Genomic DNA, 15,046 nt, shown 5'->3' with positions numbered 1-15,046 from the left:
TCTGGAGGAGCGGGAGCTCACCTTCGAAAGCTGTGTCTGTGGTGGCGGGCTGGTGTAGCTCCGCGCCGCGCCGCTATGCTGTGTGCGGTCAGTGGCGGGGTTCAGGGATTGGCTGCTGCGACAGATGTCGTCTGCTTGCTGCTTGCATGTGTGTCTGTGTGTGTGTGTGTGTGCGAAGACAGCGCCGCGAGGGCGGCGTGCGCAAGAGCCGTGGGATCTTCGCGGGGACGTGCCACAATGCATTCAGGAGGATGGCGGCTGCGCACAGCATGATGCGAGCGGGATTATGTGTGCGCTTAGTGCAAGGCGTGCGCATTCTGACTCCGCCGTTCACCCCCCTCCCCCCACCGTTTTCTGAGATGTGCAACGCGGAAGAGGGAGAGAAAACATGTGTGCGACAGCGCGTTCACCTGTGCCTCGGCTGAGAATGGTGCCGCTGCCGCTCCCTCTGTGCGGGAGGGGTATCGGCCTACATCACCGCGGCCACTCCTACCCCTTCCTGGTTCTCTGTCCGACTGTTTGTCATGGAGCCTCTTGGGTTGGTGGTGTGCGTTGTCGTCGTGTAGACGGACTATGTTAGCCGTCGCGGCGTAGTAGGGACGGTGCGTCCCTTGTTTTGCTTGCCGTGTTGCTGCGCTCTTTCGATTGTTCTCCTCTCTGTGTAGGTTTGATGGCCAGTCCTGCGCGGATGTGGCTCCGCGGTATTTCTGATTTTCTCGTAGTCTCTCACGGTGTGTTCCTTTCCTGCCGTCCGCTTGTCCCGATGCACACGCGTGCGCCACAAGGTGGCTCGAAAGGATGTTTTTTTGGCGTGTGCGTGCCTGCACACGTGTCCCATACTAGCGGATGCCATCGGCTCTTCGCATCAGCGGGCTCTGTGTGTGTGTGTGTTGCTCCCGATGATTTTCGTTGTACTTTGCGTGGATCGGATGAAGGACTTGCGCGAGCGGGGGGGGTTGGTCCATGCGAGAGGACACGAGTGATGTGACGAGGACCGTTGGTGCTGCTTGAGTGGTAGAGGCTTGCATGTGTGGATGTGTCTCTGGCGAGTTGTGCGCACGCTCGCCCACACACGGCTTCGACAAAGAAATGGACTCGGCGCATGAGCGACTTGCAACGTTTTGTATGTATGTGTAGTCATAGAGGGATGCACCCACTTCCTGCTGTTTTGTGCCACTGCTTCTTTTCTGTATGTCGCTCGGAGAACTTCTTCGGCCTTCCTCTCTGCCCATTCTCCTGTTTTCGTTTCGCAGAGGAGGGTGACGAGTATAAGCGAACGGTGTGTAGCTTCTCACACCCTCCCCTCTCTCCCTCTCTTACTGGCTTGTGCTTTTCATGGGTCCTGGTTTGAGTATACACTTTGGACGCGTATGTGTGTGTGCGCGTGTGTGGTGTCGACAGGTGAGGGTAATGCCCTCTTGCAATGTTTCCTGATGTGCTATAAAACCACCTTGTGTGCGCGCCTGGGCTGCCTCTTCTAGTTTTTTTCTCTGTCTGCTTTGGGCTCTTACCACCAAACACCATACACCACTCTCTCTCTTCCTCCCTCTGCACGAACTCGCCTGCTCTCCTGCTACGTGTATGTGAGCGAGTGTGTGTGTGTGTGTGTGTGTGTGCCTCAGTGCCTGTCTTCTCTGTGTTTTCGTCCTTTTCCTTTTTTCCCTGCCCTGCCCTCCGTTGTATATATATATATATATGTATATGTATAGGTACACTTACGCGCGCGCACACACGCACACACGCACATGTATACACCTATGCATGTATCCCGATGCAGCTGCATCCCACTTTGCGAAATCGCAATTTCTCATACACAACAAGCAAGAAAACACGAAGAAATTCATTGTTGTCTCTCTTCGGCTGTTGTCTTTCACCTTATCTTACCCCCCAACCCCTCTCTCTGTCCTTGCTTATCCCGTGCCCCCTGTGTCGACACACAATTCGTGGCCCTCTTCCTCAGTTTTCTCCAATGCTCCCACCCCTCCCTCTCGCATGAGCTCTCTCTCTCTGCGCACGAGTGCGTGCGTGATGGATTGAGGCGGAGGAGGAGGGGGGCCCGTGAGTGAGTGAGGTGAGTGCCGTCTTTTCGTATTTTTCGCTCGCTTTCTTTTCCCAGGCTGTTTCTTGCTTCCGCCCCGTCCCGCGTGCTTTTTTTTTGCTTGTTGTTTGTCCTCTCTGGCGTCACCGACCCCACCCGCGCCTCCCCCTCCCTTTCTCCCGTGGCCCGCATCTCCGGAATTTCGTTGCGCCCACCATGTTCGCCAACGCTGTGGCTACGCACGGGTGAAAGCGTGCACACACATACACACACACACACACACACACGCACACGCACATGCATATACACACATCTATGTATGCATGCACATATGTGTGTATATGTGTACACGCAAGGGATGGGGGGGGCAGCCTTTCGTTTTTTTTTTTTGGCTCTGAGAATGCCCCACTCTCCCCGCCGCCGCCGCCCTGCTCTCAGTTTTTCCCTCTCTTCGGGGGCAAGGGGGAGGGAGGGGGGACCAAGGGAGAAGGAAAAGAACTGCTTTCTATTTGACAGAGGTGAAGAGGAAGGAGCTGCCCATTGCCCATCGCCCATCCTCGCTGGCGTCAAACGTAACAGAAAACATTGAACTCGTGCCAGCCAACTGATTATAACGGGGAAGTAGCCGTCGAGGGGCGGTTTTGACGAGGTGCGTAAATTCACCGGCACAGGTGACTCTTCAAAGATCGGATGAACCCGTATGTCGCGGCGGTAGAAGGGTGTGTCTCTGCGATGTCAAAGCGTGACCGAATACAGTGCCAGCGTGCCAAAAAACAAGTAGACGGGAAGCTATGATTTTGTCTGTGGGCTTCAAAGGCCCACAGAAGCAACAGCATCAGGCCGTTCTAGTTACCCAGCCGCGCATGACAATTCTAGTTGGCTGTGCTGCGCTTGCCTCCCCTCTTCCCACCCCCTTGTGCACGTTACGCACACACACACATACACACACACACACACACATACTCTCCTCCTCCTGCGCCTCCCTCTCCTCTCCTTTCCCGCCCTTACCAGGAAACGGCCTGCAGCCCGCGTTCTCAGCCTTTGCCCTGCCCGTCTTCCGTTTTTTTTTTCATGCCACCTCCGCTACCCATTCTCAGACATCGCCAGTGTTCGCTAAAGGGGTGTGCCGCAAGGGACTCGACTGCGAAGGGAAACGAGACGCACTACAACACACGAGTGCGGGCGCTACTCGAAAGAGACCCGGCCTCGTGCCGACAGCCAGGTGATGCTCCATAAAAAAAAAACAAAAGGAGGTGTTCACCCGTGGCTTTCTGCAGCGACGCACCGCTGTCTTCTCCTCCCCCCCGTCTTCGACGACGACGGGCGCGTCATCTCATGTAGCCAAGCGGGCAGATCTGACGTTACATCCGTGGATGGACGTGGAAAGGCCGAAGTGTCTTGGCCAGGCAGAGCCGCCGCGAACGGAGAGCCTTGAAGCAACGGCGAAGAGCCACCCCCTCCCCCCCCAGGGCATGGGCGGCACCGAAGGCAGTGCCAGTGGGGGCATTTATTTCCCCGCCCACCAAGCCAAAGCGAAGGGACTGTTGCAAGGCCGCGGTGGCGCTGGGGCAGTGCACGATGCTAGCGGCGAGAGCGCCACCGCGCTTGACAGGACCAACGCAGATCCGAGTTCCCACCCAACCGCCCGTTGTGTCAGTGGGCTGCTTTGCCGCCGCAGCGGGCCGTGGATGGGCGGCGGCGTGAAACATGCCGACCAGAACCCCGGAGAGACAATGCAAGCCGGAAGACGACCGCGCGAGACAAAGCCGAACGAGGCCCAGCGCCAGGAAGCAGCCCCAAACGTCCACGCCAGTTTTCCAATCGGGAAAGAAATGGAGGCGCTCGAAGGCGGTGGCTCTGCCGTGGGCAGGACTTCGACCGTGGAAATCGACCGGGTTGCACAGCACTACTTTGCGGCCCCCGCCATGCTGAGGTGCAAAACCCTCCCCATCCCAACCGCATCGATGGCCAAGGAAGTCGAACAGCGGGCCGGCAAAACACACCTGCTTTGTTTCCAATTGTTTCTGCGCTGACCCCGGATCGCGGGCGTCTGAAAGGGATTTCGCCATGGGAGGGCACCGCCGCACGTGTGAGACTCGGCGCCGCCAGAGTCTTTGCATGGAAACCCAACCCGAGCGATCACAGCACGACCCACACATAAATTTGAGGCGTGCACAAGGCAACAGAGGGGGCAGCGACCACCGCTGACTCACTCGCTGGTGGCCGCCTTCGCAGCCAGACATTAAAAGTAGAGAGAAGGTCGTCACGCACAGAACTGCCAACGAGACCTCGCGGACACCTGGCAGAGGGAGGCGAAAGCCTGGAATCATCACAAGGAGCGTTTGTTTGCGCCCAGCGAAGGGCGATGCGGAGAGAGATGACGTGCACCACCCCGGCGCTGACGAAGGCGATGCACGGCGGAGGGAACCTCGATGACCGCTCGGCGGGCTCACCCGCACATGTGCTGATGGGCGCCCTCATTGCAGCGGAAGAAGGGGTGGGAGTGGGAGGGTTTATATTCCTGGCGGCGGCGCGCGCCATCCTGCAACGCATCCGGGTGGCCAATCATTCGATGTGACCAGGCAAGGAAGCACGGCTGATGAAAACGGGCGACGAACTCCTTCGCCTTGGTCTGGTGGAAACAGACATTCCTTGACAGGCGCTGCTGGTGGGGCGGGGCGCGGCGCTTGGTGTCGAGCCCCGTCAAGACGATCGCGAAGCCGTCTTTGGCGACGGAAACGCACAACGTTTACCTGCCGCACTTTTATGCCCCGGCTGCCTCTTGGGGCGGGTGCCCTTCACATGGCGCGGCCCAGCACGGTTGGGTCCTTCCATCCTCTGCGGGCGTGCGGCGGCTTGCGCTGTTTTCGTGGGCGGCGGTGGGGGATAAGGTTTCAACGTTTTTCCACTCCACCCCTTCACTTCTGTGCGAGTGAGCAGAGACCCCGGGAGGCAGCGCGCTCGAATGGATAGCAAGGGAGGGAGGGAGGGGTGGGGGTGCTTCTCTGTTCTTTGAGTTCTGGAAGATGCCGTTCACCTCACTGTGGTATCTCAGGGCCCAGCCCCAACTCTTTGTGGGGATGCCAGGAGCCTGCAGCCTGGCTGTGGGTGCAGCTGTAGACTGTTGGTGTTGGCGAGCTGGGCTGGGCTAATGCTGTGCCAAAACGACATGTAGCCATGGTGACGCTGGCACCGGTTGATTACGTATCGGGTTGAGGGTTCAAGAATGATGGACACACCTGCTCGTGCCAAAGGCGAGCAAATTGACTAGGGTGTTGAATGCCCCTGCCGCCACAGGCTCATGGCAGCGTCCCGCTTGTCGCGGCGCACGCGGGCAAGCCAGCAAGCCCCCTCTCCCCAAGCAACATCGGTGCCCTGAAACAGGCCTCGTGGTCCGAAAATGCGAGCGCTGTCAAGTGCAGACGCCATGTCGTATCACAGGCAAGCAAGGCATGCGGAGGTGAGAGGAGCAAGAGTGGTGGACGAGAAAGGCACGAAGGGGACCATACCTGTCAGCCCCACGGTGCGTGTGCGACGCATGCGGCACGTTCCACATCCGACCAGGTGGGCGGATGTGGTGCACATGCCAGAAGCGTGACGAGAGCACCCCCGAATGGCACCATCGAGTCCTCCAGACCCCCATGTGAGGAGTCCCCACACCTTGCTATGGAAGGCCGCGGCCGGAAGCGACGGAGGGGGAGGCGTGACACACAGGCGGCAGGGTGTGCAGGGTTTCAGAAGGCCCTCGCCTGGGGCTGGCCAACCTCCTCGGGCCATCCGATATGCACCTAGGCCACCCCTTATTACCCGCACGGCAGACGCCGGGGTTTCTGCCCTCGAGCAGGATCCCGGATGCGGCCTACTCTCAGGTCAAGTCATGTGTCCCCTCTTTGCCCGTCTGGCGCCGACCGCGCCGCACGTGGGCGAAGAAGGGACGAGGAAGGAGCGGGAGAGCCTGTGAAGGTGCATGACCCAATTCGACGGCAGAACGGCTCGCCCTCGGCGACCAGGATGTAGCCGTGGTGCAGCAGCGGCAGAGGAGCTGTGGCTGTGCGCATGCAAATCGTTGCGGACGTGTTCACGATTATGACAGTGTGGAGAGCGAACTCGGTTAGCTGTGCCGTATGTGGCGTCCTTTCTCACTTTCTCTCCGGAAGTCTCCTACCCCCGCCTCTCCTCCCCTGCGGAGCTATCCACGCACCGCGTTCTCCCCACTCTCCACCCTCACTTCACATGCGAATCGCTGTTTAGTCTTCGTCTCGAGGCTCTGTGCACATCTCAGCCCTTGTTCTCTTACTCCTGCGCTTCTCCTGTTGGATTACAGTGGAGGCGCATCCCCTTCCTCCGTCTGCCCCTCCGTCCGCTGTCCGCAGGCTGGGGCTGTGCCGAGGCATATGGTGGTGCTGGCAGACGGCGGCTGCAGTTTTGTTTTCCCCTCCCTACCTCAGCGGCAGCCCCTTTTGTGGACCCGTTCACATCCCTGCTCTCCCCTTCTCTTTTTATCGCCCTGTGTGTTTGTGTATGTGTGCGCTCTGCCGATGCCGTAGTGGGGAGGGAGGGAGGGGGGGGGCGGCGGCGGCATGGCACGGCGACGCCACCTTCTTCCTCTATCTCTTCTCCTTCTGTTTGTCTTCGTTTCGCGCATGTCCGCATCTCTCGCTGTCCCAGAGCCGGGAGAGGGCGCAATGGCCGCGGCGTCGATGTCCTCCCGCTCTCTCCTGCGCGCGGTGGGTGTCTCCTCGTATGTTCCCTTTTCTACAGCAAGAGTGTCACCTGAAGAGCATGCTTGTGACGCTCATGAGGCAACAACGAAGCGCCGAAAATGTGGCGGGGACTGGCCGTGAAGGTAACCCTGAGGAGAACGAGCGAAAACCTTCCATACATGGCCATCGAAGAGCGGCACCGACAGCCGACTGAGGAGTCTGAAGGGGGACTTCTGTGTGTGTGTGTGTGTGTGGGCGTGCCCATGCGGTAGGCAGGTGCGTTGAATGTAATGCGAACACACACACACAGACGCAGACGCGCACGTATTCGAGCATCCGAGCACCACCTGTGCCGCCTTACGTGCAAGGCGGAGGCTGACACGGACACGGCTGTGGTGTGACGGCTGCCTGCCGCTGCCCTTTATGCTCCTCCGTTTTTTTTTTCCGTGTCTCTCCTTTCTCACTCGACGTTCCTCCGTCTCTCACCTTTCTCGCACATCGGCACATATATGCATACCCGATAGACCAGATCTCAGCACTCTCCCACTTTCCCCAACTCCCACCGTCTGTCGCCTCATACGGTGTGTCCCTGACGCTCTGTCGCATTGCCCCGACCCACCAGCTCATCACGATATTGAAGGCGCACTCGGGCCAGTCTCTGGGACTTCTTTCCCACCTGCACCCCATAACTCCACGCTAAAGCAGCGCTGCCCGTGCGTTCACGAGGGCAAGAGAGAGAGACGCACTGGAATCGAAGTAGTCGTAGCTGAGGTCGCTGGTTCTTCGCCTTTTCGTCGTGAGCACGTTCTCCGACGCTGTCCCGGTGCGTGGTGGCCTCTGCACCCAGCCCTCCGCTTCCTGCTTCTCGGTGCGAGTGAGCTCTCTTCCTCATCGACCCCCCCCTCCCCCCTGTGTAGATACGCCCTTCGCCAAACACGTGTGTGCTTTACAGCGTTGTGCTTCTCCGTGCACTTTTCTTGCGATTTCTTCTTCCGTTTGGTTCGCACCGCCGCTCCGCTGTCTGCGGTCTGTGCCCCCTCGCGCCTGTGCGTTAAACCGTGGAAGTCCCCGCTGCCCTCTTACACCCTCTCCCGAGACGCGACGCGCTTTCGTTGCTGTCAGGTGGGCGACATTGCGTGTGGACGGCGGCGCCCGTATATTCTCTTGTGCCCTCTGTCGCTCCTCCGCAGCGGTGCTGCCCATTTCGCTATTCTGATGCAGATCCGACCATCCCTTGGCGGGTGCCTCCGCCATGGCGGTGCCGGTGATCATGCTGCCCGCCAGATGTCACGGTTGCGCGCCACAAAGCTGCTCGTGTCGACTGCTGTTGCGTGCGTGTTGCTGTGCTCCGCACCGTGGGTGCTGGCGGAGATCACCAACAACGCCGAACAGGAGCCGGTATACATTCTGAACGCCATGTATTCGACCGAGGCTTACACCGATGATGACGCCAAGGCCCTGTGGACAGGCATGGACATGGCTTTCTACAGCTCCCAGTACAAGGCTGCCGGCGGGCGGCCCATCAAGATCCTTCATCCCGACCCTGACCAGGACAACTTGTATGACATAGCGGAGGTGATACTTCACTCCCTCGCCCGCCAAGAGAAGCTGCTCGCCGTGCTTGGACCGTACTTGGATGGACGCCTGACGGCAGCCCTAGGTAATGCTGAAGTGGTCCAATCTGGGCTGGTGCTGATCGCTCCCTTCACCGGCTCCTCCGGCGTGCGAACCTGGAGCGACTCCGTGTACTTCACCCGCGCTGAGCCGATGGTGGAGCTCAAGGTTGTCGTTAAACACATTATCAACAAGCTCCGTTTTCGCCGTATTGCCTTCATGCGCTTGACCGGCATGCATTTTGGCAGGGAGGAGATGATGTACGTGCAGGACACGCTCGCGTCCCTGTTGCGCGACCCAGCCGTCATATATAGCGTGCCGTACTCCGAGATCAGTGTGGCGGTGGATGAGGCAGCCTTTGACGCGATGGCGGACACGCACCCGCAGGTGATCATTCTGTGGGCTGCGCCCGTGCCGCAGGTGATCCATTTCCTCGAAAAGGTGATGACGGACCCGCGCACGTCGTCGGCGTACATCATGTCCTGCTCAATGATACAGCGGGTCGTGTTTGATGTGTACAAGCGCCTGCTCAGCGCGGGCAGCATCAAGCCGCAGGACGGCCGGATCCTCGCGAGCGCCACGACCTCGCCCGTCTCTAGCAGCATGAAGTACATGGAAGCGTTCAAGACGCAGATGGCCGACTACATCGAGCACTCCGGCAGTTTTGACTACTACCCCGTCGACGACAACGCGGAGGCGCTGGGGCAGAAGGCACGGCCTGAGGCGCCGCGCTCCAGGAAGTACACAATAGACGAGTTCTTTCAGGAGCACCCGAGTATTGCGAAGTTGATGGCGCTGGGGTGGTTGTCGGGGACGCTGGTGCAGCAGACGCTGCAGCAAACCGACTGGATTGTGAACCGGTCGACGTACAAGGCCGGACTGTTCAACCAGAACCGGTTCGTCATCGGGGGCGACTACGTACTGGGCGACTACGGTGGTCCGTGCGAACCGCTCGCGCAGTTCCTGGGTGCGAGTTGCTACTGCAACCAAGGCGGTCACTCAGCGATGCTGACAGCCTTGCGGAACGCCTCGTGGTACACCGTGTTCGACTCGAGCTTTCAGTACCCGCAATCGGAGTGCAACTCATCGAAAAGTCAGATCGTAGTGGCGGTGAATGTGCTGACGCTTCTACACGAGGGCTATCCGAAGCTGATCGATGCGGGTATGCAGCTCAACGAGGTACTACCCCATGCCTTCGACAGTACCCTCTGCAAGGGGTACCAGGTGGGCTCGACCTTTCTGAGAGTAGAGACGGCGAAGGCTCAGCTGCTGTTTGACACGGAGGTGTCAAACTATTCCGTCGACATTGTTGCCGGGCCCATCTTGCAGGGACTCGACGTGGGTGAGATGTTCGTGTTAAACCCGCTGCAAAACCTTCCACAACTGCGGACGGAGAGGCGCAACTACGTGTACCTGATGCCGACGTTAGAGCAGCAGCTTTATGTCATGTACGCGACGATCGACGCGCTCCGCAACACTATGCATGTGCTTGAGGATACGGCCGTGGTGTTGCGCGGATACTCCGCAGAGGAGGTAGTTGGGATTTCAGAGATTCTGTTCAAGACGGCGGGCACCTTCAACTTGCCGGACCCGTCCATTGCCGCCATTTCCCTCACGGACAGCTTGCATGACTTACTGTCACCAACGGCCATTAACATCGTCATGGGCATGCAGGACGGCGACAGCGTTCACTTTGCGAACTTCCTCGCCAAGCACATCGATGCCATGGTTGTGGTGTGCTTCGATGAACTGACGATGTACTACGAGGAGCTTCGGGCGACGTTTTCCGTGCAGCAAGCGTCGGTGCAGGGGCGACTGATGTCATTCAGTAGTCTGCCACTGTGGACCGACACATCGACCGAAGCAGAGGATCGCTGGCCGATTCTCCAGCGCTTCCACAACATCTTCCCCGACCCCATCAACCACACGCCGTCTCTGCTGCGTGACGTGGTCATTGCCGGCTTCATTCAGGCGCTGGTTTCCACGACGACTGTGGTAGAAACCAAGTTACTAACGAATGCGGTGTACATCAACGGCGGTGTCACGACGTACGGCTTCACACTCGGCACTTTTGAATGGGGCTGCACGACGACAACTAAAGGTGAATCGTGTGTGTACAAGAACTTCGGCGCGTCGAGTATCGAGATATTGTCGATCCAGCGGATGCTGGACCCGACGGTGCCGCAGCTGTCCCCCCCGATAACGCCTGCAATGGAGTATCGGCCGCGCCAGAGGCTGCATGCGCTGACACCTGCGCAGCGCAACGGCCTTATTGCTGGCTGCGTCGTGGGTGTTGTGGTGCTGATCACCACGTGTACGCTGATACTGTACTGCTGCATGGACAGCCGCAACAACGACGCCGCGCCGAAGGACGGTGACGAGCCGGTGACGCTGCTCTTCACGGACATTGAGAGCAGCACTGCGCTGTGGGCGGCGCTGCCACAGCTGATGGCTGACGCGATTGCTGCGCACCACCGTGTGATCCGGCAGCTGTTGAAGAAGTACGGGGGCTACGAGGTGAAGACGATCGGCGACTCGTTCATGATCGCGTGCAGGAGCGCGCACAGCGCTGTGAGCCTTGCATGCGAGATCCAGACGAAGCTGCTGAAGCACGACTGGGGTACGGAGGCGCTGGACAGCGCGTACCACAAGTTCGAGCTTGCGCGCGTGGACACTTTGGACGACTACGTGCCGCCGACTGCGCGGCTGAGCGAGGAGGAGTACGCTGCGCTGTGGCGCGGGCTGCGCGTGCGCATGGGGATCCACACGGGGCTGACCGACATCCGCTACGACGAGGTGACGAAGGGGTACGACTACTACGGCGACACGCCGAACATGGCTGCGCGCACGGAGGCTGTTGCGAATGGCGGGCAGGTTCTCGCGACGGAGGCTACGTGGTGGGCGCTGTCGAACGACGAGCGCGCGGGTACTGCGCACACTGTGATGGGACCGCAGGGGCTGCGCGGTGTGCCGTTCGCCGTGGAGATGTTCCAGCTGAACGCTGTGCCTGGCCGCCGCCACGCTGCGCTGCGCACTGAGATCGAGGCGATGCTGCCGGAGGATACAGCGACGGAGACGGCCTCGAGCGCTGCAGGCGCGCTGCTATCGTCTGTGGGGACAATGAGCGACCCTGCTGCTGGCATTGCCTTCGTGCTGACGAGCTGCTTTGCGCCGTACCCCGCTGCGCAGCGCGTGCGAGAGCTGCAGCCGCTGCTGAGCAAGTGGGGCGTTGGTGCGCCGCCGCGGAGTCGTCTTGTGAGTGAGGAGGACTACTGCCAGGGGCTGATGAACCGTCTTGCGGTTCGAATTGCGACGGTGTCGCAGGCTCGGCTGCAGTTGACGCGTGAGGACGCAGCTGATGGAGGCTTGAAACGGGCTTCCAGCGAAGCGCTGAATCCGTTAGCGCGTGAGGGGGACTGTGCTGCCGGCGGAGTGCGGCCGCGCGTAACAGGCTCGTCGGCGGCGTCGTTACCGGTGGGTATCGGCTCTGCGATGCGTGAGTGGCATGTGCGCAGCCGTTTGATGAATGACACTGGGCGCCCGTCAGTGACCCATGTGAGCCAGCAGAGAGCTAGCCAGCTGACGAGCCATACGGAAGCACAGGACGCTGTTTTCCGGTTGAGCGCACTCAGCGTACCTGAGAGCACAGTGGAGAGCAGTGGGGCAGATGACGAGGAAATTGTTATCGTCCGTGTGTCCCGAAACCCGCATTATGCAAGGCACGCCTTCGAGTGATTGTCCAAGTCCGACGGTTGAGGAGGCATAGGCGTCTGGCAGTTCTATACTGTTGTCGACGCGTCTCTCGCAGCCTCGCGTTCGTATCTTGCGCGGCGCACCGTCCTTCATATTGCCACGCGCCCTCCCAAGCGCGGTAGCGCTCGTAAACGTATGACGCTCGTTTATGTTAGAGGTCTGGCCGAGTGGGCGCGGGCGCTTATGCGACAGCGCGCACGCTTCCCGTTTTGTGTGCGCTCTCTGCGCTATTCTTTCATGCCGCGGGGTAGCACGGACTGTGAATTCGTCGCCAAGGCGAGGAAGGAAATGACGTGTGTTGGTGTGCGCGGGTGAATGAACGGAGACGGGGCACCTGTGGCGATGGCAAGTGTGCTAGCCTCACGGTCGCTGGGTTTTTCCTGTCGCCTTTCATGTTCCTCTCTCTCTGGGGGCAGCCTTGTGGCGCTCAACTCCGGCATTCCCCCCCCCCCCCCCCCGCCCCCCCGCGTGATCCCGCCGTCCTCGGCCTGCGTGCGACAGCTGATGGCGCTTTAATAGCTTTCGTTTTTGTCTCTTTTGTCGTTTGCGTGCAGTGGAGCTGCCTGCGGTGTCCAGGCCTGCGTGTGCGCGTGAGTGTCGGAGTGCTCCTCATGCTACGTGTAAAACAGGCGACTTGCGCGCTGTGTTTCTTTTCGGCTTTAGGTCCCGCCTCCACGCCTCTCTTACCCCCCCCCCTCCTCCTCCTCCCAGAGGGGCAAGTAGTGGAGGAGAGGCGTGGAGGGTGCTGGTTTCTTTCTTTTTGTGAGTGTTCAGCATTGTCGGTGTACATTAGGGGCCTTCCCCGTTCTTTGAGCTCTCCTCCCCCTCCCTCCCTGCCCTCCGGACTCGTCGACAGATGTGGTTCCAGTGTTTCCGGCTGCTTGTCCGTCGTACGTGTCTCCTCTGCCCTCCTCCTCCGCTGCGCGTGCCCTCAAGTTTTCTTTGTGTTTTCCTGGAATGTCCCCACCCACACCCACCACAGAACGGGCGCAGTTGTATACATGCACATGTATACATATATATATATATATATGTATATTTATGCATCTGGGTGCGGGCAGAGGCACTCTTTTTTGTTACCTGAACGCCGATACTCCGCTAGTCTGTATTTCTTTGCGTCCAGCCCCCTCCTCCGTGTCGGCCGTCGAGGCAGGGTCAGCTTGTTCCTGTGTTGGAGTGTGCGTGTGTTGCTCACCTTTCTCTTATCAGTACGCCCCCCCCCCTCTCCCTCCCTGCCCTCCCCTCCCTCGATGCCCTTCTCTTCTTTCCGCCTAATGTTTCTTCCAGTTTGCGCATATTGGTCGAATTTTTGTCGTTGTATGCTCTGCGGGCTGTCGATGTCTTTCCCTCTCCCTCTCCCTCTCCCTCTCCCTCTCCCTCTCCCTCTCCCTCCTCCTCCTGTGTGTTCATCGTCTTTGTTGTTTGTTCCCCTTCGACTATGTAAACCACCACCCGTTTTTCTCTGTACTTTGTCTGGCTGTCTTCCTCGTCTTTTTCGTTTCCCGCCTCCCCGTCTTGTTCCCATTGCTCAGTCGCGACGCCGTCAGTGCGTGTATGTGTGTGTCGCTAGCCCTCTGCCTTTGATGTTTTTTCTCCGTGCACCGGTCCCCTTGTCATGAAAGCAACTGTTGTAAAAATGTGTGGTCGCTCTTCTCTATTTTTTTTTTCTTTATTTGGATCGGCTTGTGGATATCATCGTTTCGTTCTGTGTTTGGCATACGCTTCCTTCCCGCCTCCTCTCCCTCTCAGCGCGGTGTGTGTGTGTGGGGTGGGTGGGTGGGTGGGTGGGTGGGTGGGTCCGCTGAATGTCCTTAGCGTCATTCGGAAGCTGCATGCCAGGAACGAATAAGCTGCAACTGCCATAACCTCCTTTCCCCCTCCCCTCTTCCACTGCATTCCAACCGCCCACACACACCCCACCCTCGTAGATACAGAGGGACAACAGCACCTTCGCACGGACTGTCGGTGTTCGCTGCACGACAACCACCCTCGTCACGCTACGGAAACCTCTACGCCAAGGGGTACTCTGCCAACGTGCCGCTCACACGGACTCATAGACGCACGGGAGAAGTGCCCCCAAACGACCGTTGTCGACCATAGCCGACCGTGGGTGGACAGACTGTAAGTGGCAACGTTGACGATATATGTGTGAGCTGATCCTGTGTGTCCATAGGTCTATTGTTTTCCTCCGCTCATGTACGGGTGCATGTGTCGGCGTGTTGGGGTGCTTGTGAGACATCCTGTCTTGTATCGGTGACTTCCAGAGTCCCCTTGCAGAGCTGAAGAGACTTGTGGATGGCTATAGATATAGTTTTGTTTTTGTTTTGGAACCCTCGATCAAGCACACTATGCGAAGTGCACACGTTTCTCCCCCCTCTCTCTGTGTCTGTGCCTGTGCGTGAGCGTGGGCTTTCGCTTGACTTGTTGACGGCAAGCCTTCTGGAAGACCTCGTTTCGACGCTGGCTGCTCTTTTCCTTTCCTCACCCTGATCTCCTCCCCTCTCCTCCACTCCCCCCCTGTCGTGCTTTTCGGATTCCCTCCCTCTCCCTCTCTCTCTCTCGCACTCTTTTGTTTGCTGTTGTTGTTTTTCCAGAAACAAACAAACAAACAAAAACGTTTCCTCTTCGTTGCTTCGTCATCGCCTTGCCTTCCTCCGTTTTGTACGCGTTTTCCCTCTCATTTTCTCGCCCCTTGTCCTTTGTCCCTTGTCCTTTGTCCTTTGTTCTTGTCCTTTGTTCTTGTCCTTTGTTCTTGTCCTTGTTCTTGTCCTTGTCCTTGTCCTTGTCCTTGACCCCCCGGTCTTCTCCCATTTTTTTTTTCTTCTGCCCTGGCGGTGAGGTGGACGAGAGGCGCGTGCCGTGGCCCCCCTCCCCTCACCCCTTTTTTTCCCGTTCTTCATTCCATTTTCCCGTAGCTGTGTGCTTGTTCCTGCAAGTG

At 58.9% G+C, this 15,046-nt stretch overlaps 1 protein-coding gene across 1 annotated transcript; it reads left to right on the top strand.

Annotated features, from left to right (window-relative positions):
* Nucleotides 1–7,956: 7,956 nt before the first annotated feature.
* Nucleotides 7,957–12,090, top strand: RAC-A (receptor-type adenylate cyclase a; the record flags this gene model as incomplete). The annotated part of the gene is made up of 1 exon (XM_001682213.1): nucleotides 7,957–12,090. One exon carries the CDS (start codon nucleotides 7,957–7,959, stop codon nucleotides 12,088–12,090), a length of 4,134 nt encoding a protein of 1,377 aa, XP_001682265.1.
* Nucleotides 12,091–15,046: the final 2,956 nt, after the last annotated feature.

The sequence above is a fragment of the Leishmania major genome, chromosome 17 (assembly GCF_000002725.2).
Source record: "Leishmania major strain Friedlin complete genome, chromosome 17".
NCBI lineage: Eukaryota > Euglenozoa > Kinetoplastea > Trypanosomatida > Trypanosomatidae > Leishmania > Leishmania major.
The sequence above is the reverse complement of the archived record's forward strand: the minus strand, read 5'-3'. Positions and strand labels throughout refer to the sequence as shown.